Here is a 20,939-nt window from a genome sequence, read left to right as displayed (position 1 = left end):
TGTCATGTATGAAACTTTAAAATAATTTACTTCAATTATTTCAAGTATAGAAAACAATCAAATCCAATCATATAATAAAACAAAAATTAATGTATTCTTTCATGAACCATCTTTGCAGAAACCCAGAAATCTTCATAAATACAATAAAATATAATTAATCATCAGAACAGGTGCAGCGCAGAGCTAGGGCAATTCACATTACAAGTAACATGAAAAAAAAAATTCAAATTCTGGTGTAATCTCAGCAAAAAATAACCCTCCACTGCTATTTTGTGAAGTAACAAACTCTTGCAAAGAAAGAGGCATCTGGAACCTTGCCAAACAATCACAGCACTGACTCTCAGGATTCAAACAGCAACCTTATGAAAAAGCAGCAATGCAAATACTACACCAGGCCCCTAGATCATTAATACATCACCTACGGGAATAACAGAACAGGCTGGACTACTACTACAGAGAAACTATATGCTAGAAATACTCATTTCTGTCACAAACAGGCAAAACTGAGACTGACCCTTACCTAATATAGAAATAAGAGACTATAAATTAGAAACAGAAACATGTAGATAAAGCCAAAATAGAAAGCCTGAGAAACTAAAATGTCTGAACAGTGGAATACTTAAGAAAGAGCAAAATATAAGAATGCACATTCCCAAAGATGACATATTTAAATTGCTAACATCTCTCTCTCTCTCTCTCTCTATATATATATATATATATATATATATATATATATTTTATTTATTTATTTATTTTTATTTTTTTTACCTTTGTTGTCTGATCTTTGTATTTTTCTAATCAGTTGGTCCTGGTCTCTCTTTCCCATTTTTTCCCTTGTCGCTCATTTCCTAATTCCTCTTCATTGTCTTTTCTACTACTGTCTTCTTCCCTTCCACACACACACACACACACACATATATACATAAATGCTTTCTCTCACAGACTCCCTCACACACTCAGGCTCTCACTCTCATATGCTCTCCCCCCCAAGCTCACATTCTCTGCAGACACACATACAAGCTCTCACTTTCTCACCCCTCCCCAGGCTTATATTCTTATGCACACACAGACGCACATCCAGGCACCCATTCTCATCCACACACACACAAACCCATTCTCCCATTCTCACCCACACATACACACATTTAAGGTCCCATTCTCACCCACACACACAAACCCAGGCTCCCATTCTCACCCATATATATACACATTCAAGCTTCCATCCTCACTCACATATTCAAGCTTCCATTCTCACCCACATATTCAAGCTTCCATTCTCACCCACACACACAAACCCAGGCTCCCATTCTCACCCATATATACACACATTCAAGCTTCCATCCTCACCCATATATACACACATTCAAGCTTCCAACCTCACCCACATATTCAAGCTTCCATCCTCACCCACACACATTCAAGACTCCATTCTCACTCCCATACACACCCAGGGTCCGATTTTCACCCACACACACACAACAAGGCTCCCATTCTCTTCCTCACATACACATTCAAGCCTGTGCACAGTTTCCGCTTCCTCCCCCCAGAGCAGGAAGATCAGCTGGCCTCTCCTGCTGCCACTAGCCTCCTGCTATCTTCGGGCCGTATGGCCGACCGATCTTCCTGTTTGGGGGGGGGCGGGGAGGAGAGCGGAAGCGCCGCGCACAGTTTCCGCTTCCTCCCCCCAGAGCAGGAAGATCAGCTGGCCTCTCCTGCTGCCACTGGCCTCCTGCTATCTTCAAGCCAAACGGCCAACTGATCTTCCTGCTGGGGGGGGGGGGAGCGGAAACTGTGCGCGGCGCTTCCGCTCTCCTCCCCCCCCCCCCCCCCAAACAGGAAGATCGGTCGGCCATACGGCCCGAAGATAGCAGGAGAGGCCAGCTGATCTTCCTGCTTTGGGGGGAGGAAGTGGAAACTGTGCGCGGCGCTTCCGCTCCCCCCCCCTCCCCCCGCAAACAGGAAGATCGGTCGGCCATATGGTTGTAGGACCGCTTCCCCACGTGTGCCGTGATGGCGTGCCAAGCATGGGTTCTCCTCTTCACTGTCGCGGGGATGGGATCCCCTAATGCCCCCCACCGAGCATTGGATCTCGGTGGGGGGCATTAGGGGAGTAGGCCTGCTATCTTTATTTTATTTTTTTTAAGTTTTACTGCTACTCTTAATCAGTTGTATTCTTTTTGAATATAGCCTGTTAAGACTAAAGTTATCTGGGAACATCTTCCCGGATAATGTAAAACCTGCTCTTGTGCATGTCTAGAGTTGGACCAAAAACCTATTCGAGTAACTCCTAATATAGGGATAATTTCTTCACCTAACTCTACCCCACCCTGGAATGCCCCCGAAACGCTCCTTTCTTATTCGGCTGATTCTTAATCCAGCTAACAGCCGGATAAGCAAGAGAAATATTCAAACCAAGCCATGGAAATGGATAACTTGTGAGTTATCCGTCTAAATGGCTTTGAAAATTGGCCCCAATATATTTAACATAGATTCACATGCAAACAAAAAACACATCAGTTGCTCACAACTTCAATCTAAATCTAATAAGAATAAACACAAGGCCTAGTAAGGTTTTAATCATACCCCAAAACGTTTTTAAAGAGCCAAGTGTTTAGTCTTTTTCTGAAATCCATTAAATTTGACAATATTGAATCTCCTCTCCACCAGTGGGGAGCAATAACAGAAAAAGCTCATTCCCTACTTCCCATTAATCTAGCATCTGACAAAGATGAAACTCAAATAGTGTTTCCTGCGATGATCTCAACTGACTAGCAGGTTTATAGCTGCAAAACCTAACCAGTAAATATGATGTGAGCATTTCATTCATGGATGCATTTTAACCTAGTACATTTTTTCTAATAGAAATTCCTGACTTATTAAGCATGAGTGCCACTTTAGCCGGGAACACACAAATGAAATAGCTTGTGAATACAAGGTCTTTTTATATTCTCCTTGACATCCAAGTTCCCTGCTTTGTGCATAGGCATTAGGTAGATTTACACACAGTGGAGGTAGCACATGCAGATCTAGCTCATTAAAATTCATTATGGATATACTGAAAGCCTGACTGGCTAAGTGTGTCCCAAGGACTGGGTTGAGGACTGGTCATCTTTGTAATTCCAAGGCCATACATCATCCAGTTTGAGGCCAAAAAGGAGATTGTGGCAAACAGCTGTTCAGGACAGCTGCCAAATTTTAAACCATTCTTCCAAGCTGAGGAGAACCTGTGCAAATGGCTCAATAGTAGTGACTTGGGCATAATGAATTTATAATGGAGCATTTCAGGTCTGCCCTTCTCTGAGCCATGGAATGGATCAGCTGTTTCATTTTCCCATATGTGAACCTTACTATCCCTTTTCGGATGGAGAGTTGCTTGGCTGACATCAGTCCTCTATAGAAGGGGTTCTCAACCTAGACCTCAAGACATATTCAGCCAGTCTGGTTTTCAGGATATCCACTAAGAATATGCATGAGATAGATTTGCATGCACTACCTCCATTGTATGTAAATCTATCTCATGCATATTCATTGTGGACATCCTGAAACCCACTGGCTGGGAGTATCCCAGAGACTGAGTTGAGAGCCACAGTTCTAGAGAAAGTATCAAGGAAACTACACTGAACATTCACAGGTCATAGTGATAATATGGACTATGGGCAAGAAGACAATAATGCCTCTCCATGCTTCAATCACCACATTATCTCATTTGCTTACTCTCTGAAATATTTATTTATTCCCACTCCATAGGATTCAGTGTGCAAATCCTCATCTGAGTTGGCTTTTAATTGATTTACATTATCATGGTACCTTATTTTCATATCAATATCTGATTGTGTTGAGTATTGTATGATTAAGTATGTTTTATGTTATCTCAGATTATCTATGTTTTATTATGTGAACCACCCCGTGCCCTGGTATGAAGCGGTATAAAGATAACGCATTCATACATGTTAATAGATGCTTGTTACAGGGCAAATATTGCAATCAGCGGCTGAGGGAGATACAAAGCATCGCATGCTGCAGTCTTCACAATCAACCCCATCACTGTATTTGTTGGTGAGTTGTCTTGGCCATAAAGGAGTAGTATGCCCTATTCAGAAGATTAAAGATACTGTTCTGGGAATATAAGGACGTACTACTCCACTTTTCCAATGCTAGGACGGCCTGACAGCTTAGATGTGCTTAAATCAAGGCAAGATAGCATTAGGAGTAGGGTGAACAGCTGAGCCATCTTCCTCTATATGGCATGCTCTTGAGAAAGAAACAAAGCACTATCACAGCAGGACAAGTAACACATTTGCCCTTAGTATCTCGTAACGGAAGTATTGGGACTCTATGTGAGCCCTCTGGGATGCTGCACCTGCAGTGACCCCTTCTCCATCCTCTCTTGTTTCTCCTCTGTATCCATCTCTTCTGCTTCCATAGCTACCTCTTTTAACAACGGAAGATAGTGATGGATACATGTTATGCAACATGCAGCACATCGTAAATACCGTCCTGATTTTCGCCACTGCAAAGGCTAGGAAACCTCTGGTGTGGTCAACTGAGTGAAACTGGCTTTTCAACAGCCAAAAGATGTTCTCAGGAACCTGTTGAAGCAATGGGCACAGTTATACTGGTCTTCAGAGACAGAAGGAATGCAAGGATGGTTATCACCTACAAGGACAAAAGGAAAGTGGAATATAATGGAATGCTAAACATCATTAAACACCATTGAAGGCTAGAATCATTCTAGCATTTCCCCAGTAGAGCTCCATCTCTTGGATACTAAGAGGGGATGTACTTTAATTTATGAGCATCATGGCAGGAACCAGCAAACATCAATTACTAGTAAGGTATGGTCACAATAGAACTAGATGTTCAGACTGTGAAAATGCTAATGGTTCCAGTAGATAACTTCCTTGCTTCTTGGAGGAATCAGGCCTGGTGCCACCAGGAGCACAAACTGTGCAATTGCACAGGGTGGCACACTCGGGGGGGGGGGGGGGGGAGGGGAGGGCATCAGGAACAGGGAGGAGAAGTCTATTACCCGTTATTAATTAAGTTGGCTTTGAAAATAGCCACTGCTATTACTAACAGCAGTAACATGGGATAGAACTTGCCAGGGTCTTATGGCCTGGATTGGCCACTGTTGGAAACAGGATGCTGGGCTTGATGGACCATTGGTCTGACCCAGTATGGCATGTTCTTATGTTAGGCCCATGTGGCTGCTGGTGGACCCAATCCCACCATTGACAGCAGAAGCAGGAAGCTCATGCGGCCACCGGTGGACCTCATCAAATTGGTAGAAGAAGCAGGAGGTCCATGTGGCTCCCACCAGACTCCATCCCACCAGTGGTGGAAGAAGTAGGAGACCAGAGCAGAAGACAAAGCTCGTCCTGCAGCTTCTTATGTGCTGGCCCCGTGGTATTCAACACTTTCTGTATTATCATGTCCTGCATCGAAAGATGAGATACAGGAAGTGCTAGCACTGCGAGTGTTGAATACCTATGGGCCAGCACACAGAAGGAGCCGCAGAAGGCTGCTTTCCCCAAAGAAGAAGGTACAGTCTGGCGGCAGCAGCAGCAGCAGCAGCAGCAGAAGAGGAATGACCTGTGGACTCTGACTGCCTGGGATTCATGTCTGTGTGTGTGAATAGGAGGCTGCCTGTGAAGGATGTGTGTGTGTGTGTGTGAATAGGTGACTGCCTGGGATGAGTGGGTGTGTGAATGGGAGCCTGCCTTGGATGGGTAGATGTATGAATGGGAGCCTGCCTTGGTTGCATGTGTGTGTGTGTGTGTGTGTGTGTGTGTGTGTGAATGGGAGCTTGCTTAGGATGGGTGTATGTGTCTTTGAATGGGAGCCTGCCTGGGAATTGGTGGATGGGAATGAGAACTTGCTATTTTAGTGTGTGTGTGTGAATGGAAACTTGCCTGGGATGTGTGGTTATGAATAGGAGCTTGTCTGGGTTGAGTGTGTGTGTGTGAGAGAGAGAGAGAGAATGGGAGTTGCCTGGGTTGTGTGTATGTGTGTGTGAGAGAGAGAATGGGGCTGCAGGTGGATCCCAACCTGCCAGCAGCTGAAATGAAAAGGAGAGCCTGTCACTGCTGGCAGATCCCAACAAAAGAAGAGCCGGAGATGCCTGGGGGTGTGTCTTGAGAGGAAACGTGTGTGTTGTGAGCATATGTTTGTGTGTGTGTGAGAGGGAGCTTAGGTATGTATGAGCTTGTTTGTATATACTTTATATAAGAAAGAGTGGAGAAAGTTTGTGTATCCTACTCCCACTAGTCCACAACAATCTTAGGGTGACTGGAAAACAAAAGTTCCCCGGTATGGAGAGCGTGAATTTTTAAAATCCTTTTTAGTTTTATTTTTCGGATGTTGTTTGATATGTCTGCTGTTTTTAAATATTTTATTGGTGTTTGGGACATTTTAAAAAACTTGTGTATGAGTTTTTAATTATTCGATCTTTTATTCATAGGATGTTTTTGAATTATTATTAGTACGGTTTTGCTATTATGGTTATGTATTTATTTTATTTCTTGATTTTATTATTTGATATTTGAGGAATGGTGATGGTTCTGGTTTTTCATTGTTGCACTGCATAGAGTGTCTGGCTTCTTTTTCCCATTCAGGTTTTGTCTGCATGTTTGTATTTCTGCTTTCTGGTTGTTCTATTCTATATTTGGTAAGGGTCTGTTTATGTTCTGCATATGTGACTGAGGTAAGGTATTTTCCTAATAGGAAGTGTATTAGTGTTTTAGGGCTTTCAAAGGGTCAAGCACACACATAACACACATTACAATAGGCCTAATACCTTATGGGTTCCAATTGTGTGTTTGCAGGGATTTCTGGTTGGCATCACAGCGGTGCATGTAAATATAATGTAGGTGATAGTTTACCTCAGGATACTGTATATTGATATTTTTCAAATAAAATATTATTACAAATGCACTTTACTGGGTGGGGGAGTGGGGGAGGGGGTGCGTTGTGCAAGGCTATAAGGTTCGCCATGGGTTCCCGGAGAAGTGGTGAAGAGCCAGGGGTTGGGGGAGGTGTCAGTTTTTAAAGTTTGTATCACTGGAGGGAGCTGGACTTTTTTTTATAGTGGGCCTGGGACAGACAGTAATTGTTCACACAGGGCAGCAAAAATGTTTGCACCGGCCCTGGGAGGAACCCAATCTACATGAGTGCAATCAACAGTCACGATGAAAATAGAGATGTGGACTAACATCTTCTTCTGCTTAGTACAGGGATGCTGGATATAGTCAGGCATGTAGACAACCATAGTTTCCAGAAAAGAGCTAACACATCTGGAGACAAAGGAATGACTGATACTAGTGGTGTTTTCTGACTCACTGTGGAAGGAACCGTTAGCCAGATATTGCAGCGCAGGCATAACTTTCATCTCTACAGACAAGAGTAGCCTTTATAGGAGGAATGACATCTGCACACCTTCTCACAGAGCTTGGAGTTGAGAGCTCTGGTTATTCTGACCATACTCAGGTACTCTGTCATCTCCTGTAAATCTGCCCTGGAATGAAATATTCTGGTGGAGGCTCAAATAGTTGAAGCTCAAATGCATAACCATCTTAAATGAAGCAAAAAGGAAAGCACCACCCTCTTTATACATGTACAGAGGCTGTAAATTATGAGAAATTTCACAGGATGTCTTTCACCTATGCCAAGAACCACTCCCTTCCTTTAGATGGTATTCCCAGACTAATGCTGGCTTACATGCTGTGCCCATTTTGATACTGCCTTTTAAAAAGTGTCAAGATAGGGCTTTGTTACTATCAAGACATTTTTCTGATTCCATTCCAAAGGTCTTCGATAGACTAAAAGAGAGGAAGGTGGCATAAGTTAGCTCCCATGATCTTCCATAGGAGGAAACCAAAATTAAAATGACATTTTTCTTCCCATAAGTAAGGATCAGAGCTACGTGGGCAACTAGACAAAGCCCTGCTCAGAGCAGGGAAGCCAACTAGACATATCGCTGCTCTGAGCAGGAGTAAAAGCTATGGGAATGAATAACCCTCTATAGAGGTGCAACCAGGGTTGGAGAGTATAGATGGGATTCATCTCCAGCGTATTTCAATTATCTTTATTTCTGGCCCTTCCAGTTAACTTTTGAGAGTTTCAGACCTGCACAAATAGCAGCCATAGCTCCTTTTAACACAATATGTATTCAGGAAACCTCTGTCTAATGTCGGTTATAAAATGATCAGTGGCATACACGGATTTCAAGAATATATTGGAATCAGTATCTGAGTTATTTCAGTTTGTTCCCTACTGCTTGTAGTGTTTTAAGATTGTACCAGTACTAACCTCTGATGCTTAGAAATACTGCATTAAAGTTGATTTACTTTAGGAGGTTTGTTTTGTTTTTATAAATTATTATTGTATTTTTTTAGGCAAGGGGACTTGACCTTTCTCGTGTGCGGACCTGTGTGGTAGTGGCAGAAGAACGACCTCGAATTTCTCTCACACAGTCCTTTTCCAAATTGTTTAAGGACCTGGGTCTTCATCCACGGGCTGTTAGCACGTCGTTTGGCTGTCGAGTTAACCTGGCCATTTGTTTGCAGGTATGACTTTTTTTAGCCCGGAGCATGACAAAAGATGCTTGTTCCATGACAATGAGAAGAAACAGGCGATAAACATTTGATAGGTGCCGTCCTGTTTTACTTGGCTTGCCCATTGCGTTGCATTTTTTTAATTGAGCAACATGCATGTGATATTTTTGTTGTCCTTTTTCATTCACTGTCAGTGAACATTATTCATAAATCCTTCACACTGCATTGTTAGCATTTATTCTGTCCCACATTCAGAAAGGGGATAGCATTGTTTAAAGTGGGAAATTAGGCAGTGGGGACATTGGTCCCTTAGCATGTTAGTTTGGATTTCTTAGATGACCGAGTATGTATGTGGGATACTTAAGATCCTTTTATTTTATTTTTTTTTAAAGTGAGAAAGGTGGTGGTAACAGTTCTGAAAATACTTTTGTTGTAGCTATGAAGTGCCAGTTTTCTTGTACAACTTATTGTAGTTTGAGTATCACAGCTAAATACTACAGATCTCTGTTTAGTGGCATAATATAGTTGCCTCTTTTGTATAATAGGGGAGTATTTCAAAACATAAGGTAAGAGAGCTCAATTCTAATTCTCAAGGGCTGCAAGCAGGGTAGCCATGCTTTTCTTAGACCGAATGTATAAAAAAACATATAGACTATTCTTTGTGGATATCCTGAAAACCAGACCTGGATTGTGCATGTCTCATGTACTGTAAGGAGGCATAGTCCTCCAGAATCACTCTACATGGAGCATGAAGGTTCTAGTATTTGTGTATTGAACACCGATATGTAAGATTGCTTCTGAGTTTTTTTTAGCTGAGCTGGTGTGAAATAACATTTGGAGAGTATTTATTTGAAAATAATTGTCATGCTGTTTTTCTCAGTAACATATATATATCTATGCTGGTCTGACCCATCCAAATATATTTAAAATATGTGCTATTTTAATTAGAATAATAAAATTCAACACCATGCCCCAAGGAGCAAACATTTATGCACACAGTAGATGACGTCAGATAAAAACCTAGTTGGCTGGTCACTTGTTCCTGTTTACACTGCTCAGGTTGAGGATATAGTCCAATCTGTCAGCTGTACAAACTTGACTGCCTGTGAGATGCCTTGCTCTATCCAAGTCTTCCCTCTTTGGTCTCTATCTTTCTGGGTAGATGAACATACGTTAATCCAACACTCAGGGCCTCTCTTTCTCCCCATGCATGTTGTTTGCCCTGTCTCTTAACCCTGTTCCCCCCCCCCCCCCCCCCCCGCTGTGTTCTATATTTGTCCCCAAGTATGCAGATATCTTTCAAGGGCATGAAAACCAATGCAGAGAATCAAACCAATGATCATGGCCACACAGCACTTTTGTTAACACTGATAGTGTGCCTTTAGAGAGAGTTGTTCAGCTAAGTCAAATAATCTGCTACTTGTTTCCCTGCTAATAGGTTTTATGTTTAAATTTTGTCTAAAGCTTTGTTTGTTTTTTGAATGTACCAGCTTCTTTCTATCCTTTGCAAAGAGCAGGCAGTCAAAAAGAAGACAGAATCTCACTTAGAGGTCAGCAAAAACATTCTAACGCTGGGTGACTTATTAGAGCAGCTGTAGCCACATCTTGGTTGCAGTTGGAGCATCACGAGCTCTGCTGGCTGTTTTTCAGGAAACTTGTAGTTCCGCAATGAAGTGAACATGTGCTTTAAAAATGATCATCTCCTCAGCCACCTGGTGCTAAGTACCATTCTATTGGATCATTTATTGTGACAGAGATGTTGCAGGATAACAATTAATTTCCTAGCTCTAGCCAGATGGACTCAGGACCCCAGTGGGTTATGTGCTCCTCTGCTAGCAGATGGGAGACAGTCAGATTTCAAGGCTGACGTCACCCTAGATATAGCCCTGCAATGACCTCAGCTCCTCAGTATTTCTCCGTCTCCCTAGCAGATGAGGACACTATCCTCTCGCTAGCACTTTGCTAGCAGGATTACAAAAAAAAAAAAAGGTTTTTTCAACTTTAAGAATAGTAGCCCCGCTCTCCTACGGTGATACCTAACAGTCCCTCCCCCAGTCAAGAATTCCTGAGGTGATTTCCGATCCCTCAGAAGTGCCTTGGTCCAGTAGCCAGTCTCCAGCGTGCACTTAGCTGCTCAAGCGGCTTAAAGGCAGCAGGTGCAAAGCCAAGCATGGCGGTAAAAGACAGTGCCCTCTCCCCACACAGCTGGAGACTGACTTTGCACTCAGCCGGTAAGCGCTGAGACCAGGTAAGGTCTTTAAAATCTTAAAGCCAGAGAAGAAGAGGGACTCTGGCGAATTTCTCTGGTCTCCTTCTCGGCGTTCCTTACCGACGAGGTAAGAAGGGGAGGCTCCGAACGGATTGAGCAGGCCCCCGATGAGCTAGGCCCCATTTTCGACTGAGATTTTGCCACGTGGTGATCCTGGCATCTCCATCTTAATCACAGTGGGCTCTGACACCATCTTCTCCCTTCGGCCATCGATACGCGCGGGGCAGGCCGACCTCTTGGACGCACAACATGCATAACTGCACGCACAGCCGCGCATATCCAGGCACACTACCTGCGCGCTCCAGATACCAGGCACCCAGAGATCATGGCCCTGACAGCAAAGAAGCCAAGACGGCACTCCCTTTGCATGGCCTGCCACATCAGAGCAGCACAACCCGACCTGGAGTCCTGTCTGTGCCAACATTGTGAGGAAGCCCAGGGAGGAATAGAGTCCCAGAAGTTTTCCAAGTCTGGACCATCAGAGTCGGAGGACGGGTTGGCAGGGACCTTATCCAGCAGCTCCCCAGAGCTACCCAATTCCGAGATGACCTCCTCACTGCTAGAGGGCCCTTCGGTAACTTCTACTCTGGTGCCTCAAGGGATAAGCATGGACCCAGGGGCCTTCTCTTGTTTGGAATTTTTCCAGGGACTACAAGCCTTTGTTCAGGCGCAGTCAGCCCCGGTCCCAAACCAGGTAGAACTCCAGTCGGGAGCACCTGATCCTCTCAGCAGAAGTAAACCAAGAGTTTATCTGACAGGGACCCAGACACCACAGATGACGATGAGGGCTCTCTGAAAGAAAGAGAAATCCCTCCAGGCATGGAACCATACAGAAGCATGCTGCGCTTCTTCCACAAGGATGAATTGCCAGCCCTGGTCTCTCAGACTGAAAACTCTGGGGATCCCAGGCATGGGGGACCCTATGACGGAACCAAGGAAGAACCCCATCTTGGTGTCCCTTCGCAAGGCCTCTTGCTATTTCCCGATGCTAGAAACCATCCAGGAACTGATCGACTGGAATTGGATGCCCCAGAGGCGAGCTTTAAAGGAGGGCGGGCCTTGGAATCCTTGTACCCTCTGGAACCCACGACCAAGGAACGCCTGCATTTCCCGAAAGTGGACACCATGTTCTGTGCCATCTCAAAGCGAATGACCATTCCCGTTGAGGGAGGGGTGCAGCATTGAAAGATGTTCAAGATAGGTGATTAAAAACCATCCTTAAGCAAGCCTTCGATGCGACAGCAATGACACTGCAGATCGCCTCTTGCTGCATACTGGTGGCCCGCTCCTGCTTGCTCCTCGCGAGAGAAGCAGATAGTTCTGCTGCGGTTGCCAGAGAGACTATTGAACCTGCCACAGCCTTCCTAGTGGATGCAAGCTCAGACCTGCTTTGTACCTCAGCCAGAGGAGTAGCCTTGGAAGAGCGGCAAGAAGACAGTTATGGTTGCGGAACAGGTCTGCAGACGCGACCTCTAAGACGAACCTTACAAGAATGCCCTTTAAGGGATCCCTCCTATTCAGAAGCAAATTAGAGAAGTTAGCCAGCAAGTGGGGTGAGTCTCCAGTGCCTCGGCTACCGGAAGATAGAGGAAAAAGATCCCGGCACCCCTCACCCAGGAGATCTAGGGGCAGAAGCTCACAGCATTTCCAACCCTATAGAAATTCATTGTTCCAGGCACATTGACCATCCGGGAGGTCTCAGCCCTTTCGGAACCGACAACCTAAGAGAGGCAGGATCGACCCAAGCTTCCCAATGAGGATGGGCCAACCCATCCACAGGAAGAGGAAATAGGGAGTCGACTCTCCCTCTTCTACCAATGATGGGTCGAGATCACGTCAGACAAGTGGGTACTAAACGTCATACGAGAAGGCTAGTCAGGAATTTTGCAGCATATCTCGAGACAAATTTATGATATCACCCTGCCACTCCCACCTCAAGAGAATGGCAGTGGAGTCCACACTGAGAAGACTACTCAATCTGAAGGCTATAACTCCGGTACCTACACCCCAGCAAAATACAGGGCGCTATTCCATCTATTTCATTGTGCCCAAGAAAGAGGGGTCATTCCGACCCATCCTGGACCTCATGAATGTCAACCGTCATCTACAGATCCTACACTTCCGCATGGAAACTATCTGCTCAGTAATAATGGCAGTGCAACCGAGAGAGTTCCTAACCTCCCTGGATCTCTCCAAGGCCTACCTTCACATCCCAGTCCATCAAGACCACCAACGTTTTCTACGTTTTGTGGTGCTAGGCCGCCATTACCAGTTCTGGGCGCTACCCTTTGGCCTGGCAACTGCCCCCAGAACATTCTCCAAAATTATGGTGGTCGTGGCGGCAACACTGAGGAAGGAAGGGATCTTGGTACACCCTTACTTGGACGACTGGCTGATCTGGGCGAAGTCTTCAGAAGAGAGCCTGCAGGTGACCAGCAGAGTCAAGAACCTCCTGCAGGAACTCGGTTAGGTCGTGAACACAGTCAAGAGCAGTCTGCAGCCCTCTCAGTCCCTAGAGTACCTGAGGGCCCGTTTCGACACCAACAGAACAAGGTCTTCCTCCCTTCCCCGAGGAAGAGAAAACTGATGGAACAAGTACGCCAATTGATGACCACGGTGCACCCCAAAGTATGGGACTACCTTCAAGTCCTTGGGCTCATGTCATCAACTCTGGAAGTAGTACTGGGCAAGGGCTCACATGCGACCACTCCAAAGCCCCTTACTGTCACGCAGGAATCTGCTGTCCCAATACTACTCGAATCGCCTCCACCTACCAGCGGAGGTATGTTCTCAGCTTCAGTGGTGGCTACAGGAAAGCCACCTAAGCAGAAGTGTAAGCCTATCCCCACCGAACTGGATCGGGCTCACCAAAGTCGCGAGCCTCCGAGGGTGGGGAGCACACTGTCAGGAGCTGACAGCCCAGGAACAAGGAAGAGGCAAGATGGAACATAAACCGCCTGGAAGCTCGAGCAATGAGACTAGCGTGCCTGCGATTCAGTCACAGGCTCCAAGGGCAAGTGATTCAAGTGATGTCAGACAATGCTACAGCGATTGCCTACATCAACCAAGAAGGAACCAGGAGCCAGCAGGTGTCTCTGGAGATAGACCCCCTCATGGCATGGGCGGAGGTAAACCTACAAGGGATCTCGGCCTCCAACATCGCAGGGAAAGACAACATCTCAGCAGACTTCCTCAGCAGAGAAAGCCTGGACCCAGGGGAATGTGTGCTATCGACCAGAGCCTTCCAACTGATAGTAAATTGCTGGTGCCTCCCAGCTATGGACCTACTGGCCACTTCTCTCAATGCACAAGTTCCCAGGTTCTTCAGCCGCAGACGAGAGCTCCCAAGGGATCGACACCCTCGTCCAGACCTCACCAGAGGAGGACTTACTGTACACCTTCCCTCCATGGCTGCTAATTGGCAAGATCATCCGCAAGATAGACGTACTACTAGTGGCCCCAGATTGGCCAAGATGCCCATGGTATGCAGACATGCAAAGACTCCTTGCAGGGAGCCCTCTGTGCCTACCTCCATGCAGAGACCTTCTCCAGCAGGGCCTAATTCTTCACGAAGATTCATCTCGGTTCTCTCTTACGGTCTGGCCCTTGAGAGGACTCGCCTGAAGAAGCCCGGTTACTCAAAGGTGGTGATCGCCACTCTGCTCTGCACGTAGAAGTTCTCAACATCTCTGGCATACATATGGATCTGGAGGATATTTGAAGCCTGGTGCGAGGACCACGGGGTATTCCCGGGAATGGCCAAGATTCCCATGATTCTGGAATTTCTGCAGGATGGTATGAAGAAAGGGTTGTCACTCAACTTCCTCAGAGTTCAGGTAGCAGCCCTCTCCTGCTTCAGAGCCGAAGTGAACGGAATCCGTCTATCAGCTCATCCGGGCTTGGCCAGTTTCCTAAAAGGGGTTAAGCAACTTCGACCACCCCTAAAGTGGCCAGTCCCCTTATGGATCCTCAATCTGGTATTGGATTTTCTAGCGGGGACTTCCTTCAGACCATTGTGCAGTCTGTCTCTAAGCCTCTTAACATTGAAGACAGTATTCCTGGTGGCAATATATTCAGCCTGTCGCATCTCTGAGCTACAGGCACTATCTTGTCAGGACTCGTTCCTTAGGTTCACTCCAGGAACAATACAGCTTCACACCGTCCCCTCCTTCCTACCGAAAGTGGTCTCCGAGTTCCACTTGAACCAAGCCATCTCTCTACCATCTCCAGATGAACATAAGGACTCTGAAGACTCCCGCTTTCTTCGCCATCTAAATATTGGCAAGCTCCTGATACGGTACCTACAACAATCAGAACCGGTGTGCAAAACGGAGTGCATGTTCATTCTTCACAGTGGGAAGAGACAAGGTGAAGCGGCCTCGCGAGTGACCATAGCTCGCTGGATCAAGGAAGTAATTAAGCAGCCTATATAGAGGCAGGGAAGCCTTTCCCCTGCAGGTTAAGGCTCACTCTACCAGAGCCCAGAAGCCAAACTGCTGTCGCCTGCCGAGATCTGTCGAGTGGCGATGTGGTCTTCCCTACACACCTTCTCCAGGTTCTACCGCCTGGATGTCCAGGCTAGAGAAGACGCAGCATTCGCAAGAGCAGTACTTTGTGGGCCTCGGGCAGCCTCCCACCCTGTCCGGGAGTAGCTTTTGTACATCCACTGGTCCTGTCCATCTGGCTACACGCTATGAAATGGAGAAATTACTTACCTGATAATTTCGTTTTCCTTAGTGTAGACAGATGGATTCAGCATCCCGCTCATGGCTGCTCTCAGAGAAGGAGGACCTTGGAAAGCAAACCTCGAGATTAAACAAATACAGGTAAGCCGTTTCCTACCCTTAGTTCAGGACACCCGCAGTTAGATTGGTGTCTGTGATAACTTGGTTGAGTGCACTGGCAGTCTCCAGTTTTTGAAATCATTTGAATCAGTTGAATCAGTTTTAATCAAGTTGTTAAGCAATATATATGTTCACAATGGCTTTTCGAGAATACTGAGGAGCTGAGGTCACTGCAGGGGTATATCTAGGGTGACATCAGCCTTGAAATCTGACTCCGTCTCCCATCTGCTAGCAGAGGCGCACATAACCCACTGGTCCTGAGTCCATCTGTCTACACTAAGGAAAACGAAATTATCAGGTAAGTAATTTCTCCATTATACATTGAGTAAGACACCACCTGCTACATGTAGAGGTGGTGTCTTACTCTTTATTTGACCTTATTTAAAATTCAGTGAGAAATAGTTATTAAAAGACATAAAATGTTAACATTCAGAATTCCAAGAGTAACATATTAGATGTTGTGAAATGTATATATATGTATACATTTTTATGCATCTTTACAACCCCTGAAAAAGATGAGATATTAGAGTGGACTGTGCCAGATATTGCTTCAGAGTATTTAGCTTGTATAAAACAGTTATATTTGGAGTGCTGTCTATTGCTGGCTTTGTACACTGGTGCCATGCCTAAGGGTCAGTTTGTCAAGGATTTTTCTCATGACCACAGAATAAGAGAAAACCCCTCTATAAGTCATGTCCACAGATGAAAAATTATTTCACCATATACTGCAGCTTTCTTGTTTGATTATCTTTCTCATAGATCCTTCAGTAGTAAAATATCACTTACATATTAACCTCAGTTGAAAATATGCCTGTTGGGTACATTCTTCTTTAAAAATTAAATTAAATGGCAAGGCAAGAGAAGTCATCGCAATCCCTCTCCCAAAAAATTGCTGACATAACCTCCAGACTGGAGGCAAACATCAAAATCTATGTTACCTTTAGTTAGTAATTCACTACTGCGTGTCTAATCGTGATAACTCCATTAGTGAATTCCAGCAAATGCTTGTTGTCAGACGTTTTTAGGATGGTATCCTGCTTAAGTGCTAGATGGGGCTGCAGAATATGCAGTAGAATAGCCTTTTAAAGTGTTACATGTTTTAATTCTTATGATCTGATCACAAGAAAGGGAAGGGGAAATACACGGGCCTGGCATTTACCCAGGCCAGCCATTAAACTGTGCTTTATTTCTTCAAGCGTGCGTGTGTCAAGGCCTTGGGTGAAAGTGAGCATTCTGTGTGTCTTGGAGTCCTGGTGATTTTCACAGGCTCAGCACCACTGATCTCTGCACACCTCTCCTGTTGAGTGCACTTGCTTGTTTGGAAGAATCTGATTGCAGTGCTGATTGACTGGAGTTTAAGCATTATAGCGCATTAACTGCACTGCTTTGATCTGGGTTTCTGATGTACTGCAAATGTGGAGAGACTGCAGATGAAGCTGCAGTTGTAAAAATTGTATCCAAAGATCAGTGTTGGGCCAAGTTTTGCAGATCTTTTTGATGTATTTACTTTGGAAGGCAGTTTATTGCAGGAGATAAAACACATACCTGGTGAGTTAGAAGAGCCAGGTTTGACTCCTGTTGAATTTGCATTTATGTTTAACTCCTTCATAAATTTGGGAAGGAAAAGTGCAGATATGGTCACAAAATCAGTCACAGAGTGGATAGACACTTGCTCTGCTTGCTGATAGAAAGTCCTAATATTTGTAACCCCCTTTTGGTTTTGAGTGTCCTTAATTAATGCAGGTTCACAGTTTCTCTCCCGGATCTCACAACTGCATACAACACCAGACTTCTGCCCTGGGTGCCAGGGTTCCAGCAGCGGGAAGGAGGATCTATGTTTCAGAAGATAGTCACCCAAATTCAAGCATCCTCTCACTGTTCAGTGGTTCTCACAGAAGGAACGCTCTTACTGAGTTGAGGTCTCCTTGAAAGAACACATCCACAGTTCAATAGTGGTGTTCAGCAAAAATAGGTTTACTTCAACTTAAACATCAAAATCCATCCCAAAATAGAAAAAAGGGCATCAACATAAAAAAGAAAACAAAATAGCAACTCCAAAGGCTGCAAATTCTCTGTCCGTAGAGCACCGCCTCTTAACTTTTTTCTCTTCTGACCTGAATCAGTGGCCCTCTCCTTGAAGAGTGGCAAAAGTATCCTCTCTCAGAAACATAAGCAAGGGGCAAAAATGGAAAAAATCCTCCTTGTTTCATAACTGGTCAAAAATCCTCTTTCACACCAGCAAACTCTGTCCCCACTGTTGACTGGTTGCAGGGACAAAGTGGCTGAAAATCCACTCCCTCCAGCAAGGTTGCTTTGACCTTACTATTGGAAACGGATCCAAAAATCACTGGATACAAAACTCTTCTCATCCAGTAGTCAGTCCCTGCCCCAGTGTTAACTGGTCGTACATTGAAACCACTGAGAAATCCAGCTCTTCGGGGGGGAGGGGGGGGGGGGGGGAGAACTGTCCCTCCTGTAAGGATACTGGTCAAACCTCAAAAATCCCAAAAAAAACTCCCTGCTTCCTCAAACTTCTTCAGATGGTAAACAGTGAGGCCTGCCAAAACCATTTCTGCAGTTGGTAAACAGTGAGGCCCATCAGACACCACTTCAAACTCCTCATAGAGAGCTTCTGCTCCACTGCTTCTCTGCAAGAGCTTGTATCTTGCATGCTCGCATAGCACATATAGGGCAAAATCCCTTCCTTATGATGAGAAGACTTCAGAATGTGCAAAAATTCCCAAAAGTTGTCAGGAGGAACAATGTTTAGTGATGGTTGTGAAGCCATCATATCTGTGCATCTCAAGTGCAGATTTTTAGCTAATGTTTTTATTTTATTTATTTAGGTTTATATGCCGCATTTCAGCCACTTCAAAGCAGATTACACATCCTTCTTTTTATTCTGTTGCCACACGCTCGGGGTTGTCGGTTTTTTTCCTCCCAGATTTTGCAAATAGACTCTTCTGTGTGAAATGTTCAAGTCCTGATAGTAATTGGATGCAAACTATCCTCCCTGGAAGGAACAGAATGCATCTGTAGCTGAGAATGTATTCTCACCATCTGTGCTTAGATGAGAAAAATAAAACATGATCACAGATAACAGCTGCTGAGTCCATCTCTTTTGCCTTTTCCTCTGACCCTACTTGATTCCAGCTTTCCCCTCGCTCGGGCCATGTTACTCTTTGCTTTGTTTGGGTTTTGTTTTTTTTTTTTTTACTCAAACAGCCTTTTGTTCCACTGGTTTTCCAGGACAATCCACAGCCGGTGGTGGCACGAGGGTTATTTCTTTATTTTCTTACCCCTCCTGACCAGCCAAGCTATTCCAGCGAGGATGCCCTGGTTGAGAGTCACGGACTGCAACTCAGCCCGGAGCCCAAAACTCTGGCAGCAAGAAACATGCTTCCTCTTCCTCCTGGGTTTTCAGACTTTGTAGAAGGAAATAGAACATTAAAAAAAAAAATCTGAATAACTACATTCATTTCAAAACTGCATAAAACAAAAGATTGCCACAAAAAATTATTTTTGAAGTTTTTGTTTTCTTGTTTCATACAGTCCAAGACTTAACGGTTTGTTGTTATTGTAAATAACATGACATTACAATGACAGAACAGCACGAGAAGGAGGTAGCATTATAAGCGGATTACTGACCATTATTATTAATTAATGGGTAATTGTCTAAAAATGTAGGTAGCATCCTTTTTTGATTAACAGCTCAGTTTTGATGTCTCATCAAAGCCATTACTGGCTATGATTATATATATGATAAAATGCAAACATCTCTCTCTCATATAGATAGTGTATTTATATAGAGAAAGAGAGGAGATAACGCTTGGTGTATCTGTCTTTTGGCAGATGGTAGTGCACATGCATGCGTGAATGCGCAAAATCCTCCCACTGACCTCTCCCTGCCCCTAGCCATTACCAGATCTCGATTTCACAGGGCTTCCAGGAGCAGGAACCATTCACCGTCACGCCAGCCCCTCCTCTGGCTTAGCAAAATGGCTGCCAGTCAGACCTAGGCCCGAAACCATAATGTCACACAGCTGGACTCGGATTGGCCAGCGGCCAGTATGCCAAGATGGAGGACAGGGACAGGAGCAATAGGGGATGGCTTTTGCCCTAGAAACATCTGCAGATCCATGATTTAGTAAAGGGTGGGGGGTGAGGGGCTGTGAGACATTTTCCTGAAGTGGTATTTTGGGAGAGTATTTTCATTTCCTTGGGTTTTTTGGATATTTGGTGTACTAGGGCTGGACCGGGGGAAGGATTTGGGAATATGCTAGGGCCATGTGGGGGCAGAGGTGGGTGGGTCAGAAAGCGTGCTGGATCTGGGCTGGGATGGGGAGGAGTGACTGGAGTTGGGTTACCAAGGGGGGGTATGGGGAATGCACTAAGACCACTCTGGGCAAGGGCAAAGGGAGAGCTGGGATCAAGCTGCGGCTGGGGGGGTTTGTAGGCTTGGGGAGGGGGAAGAGTGTGCTGGGGCTGAGCCAGTGAGGGGGAAAGGGAGAGCTGGAGTTGAGCTTGGGGGGGGGGGGGGGTCCATTCTGCTGCGGTCAAGCTGGGGAAGAGGATCAGATGGGGAATGGGGGCAGTTCGAGGGTGCCGAGTACGGCTGGGGAGGGGGGGAGACAGTTTGCTGTGATTGAATGTGCACTGGGGTCTGCTAGGTGGGTAAAAGTGCTAGGTTCGGGGAGGGGGGCAGGCTGGAGTTGGGCTGGGACTAGGAGTCCGAGTGTGCCTAGGTCAGGCTGAGGAGTTAGAGTATCAGAGTATGTGGGGTTTGGGCTTGGGAACAGCGGTGGGTTGGGTTGGAAAGGATGGTCGGGGTGTGCTGTGAGCGCGATGGGGGAGGGGGTTTGAGTGAGCTGGGGCGGAGGTGGGGAGGGGAATCAGTGGGTATTCGGGACAAGCCGAGGAGAAGGGAAGGAAGTGCTGTAGTCGGACTGGAGAGGAGGAGGACAGTAGATAGGGGGCCTCCAGGGAATTTCAATAGGTTTCAGCTAGTAATTATTATTAATAGAGAGAAAATTGCACATTTGAGACGCAAACTAAATATACCTGTACCAACGAGTCTGTATATGTTTCTTTACTTTCTACCCTGCTTTATTCTTGGCCCTTTCGGTTACATAATAACAGCAAATAATGTAAATGACAGCAGATAATTACAAAATGGTCCATCCCTTCTGCCCAGTTTTGGTTAGGGTTGAGACCACCACTCTGTGCGGGTTACCCCTGGAAACACAAGGCAGTCATGCCACTGCTGTTCTGGGC

The 20,939-nt window shown here is 45.4% G+C and overlaps 1 protein-coding gene across 5 annotated transcripts in view; it reads left to right on the top strand.

Moving 5' to 3' along the window:
- Positions 1–20,939, top strand: part of DIP2C (disco interacting protein 2 homolog C) — an 851,589-nt gene that overhangs the window by 772,486 nt on the left and 58,164 nt on the right. For 4 of the 5 annotated variants that reach the window (XM_029588529.1, XM_029588527.1, XM_029588528.1 and 1 more), the window contains exon 31: positions 8,394–8,564. In XM_029588529.1, coding sequence (XP_029444389.1) covers positions 8,394–8,564 — 171 coding nt within the window. Of the gene's footprint in view, positions 1–8,393; positions 8,565–20,939 lie in introns of those variants that run through there. The other variant, XM_029588531.1, reaches the window with a different exon arrangement.

This window comes from Rhinatrema bivittatum, chromosome 2 (genome assembly GCF_901001135.1).
Source record: "Rhinatrema bivittatum chromosome 2, aRhiBiv1.1, whole genome shotgun sequence".
Taxonomy (NCBI): domain Eukaryota; kingdom Metazoa; phylum Chordata; class Amphibia; order Gymnophiona; family Rhinatrematidae; genus Rhinatrema; species Rhinatrema bivittatum.
This window is presented reverse-complemented; position numbering and strand designations above follow the sequence as displayed.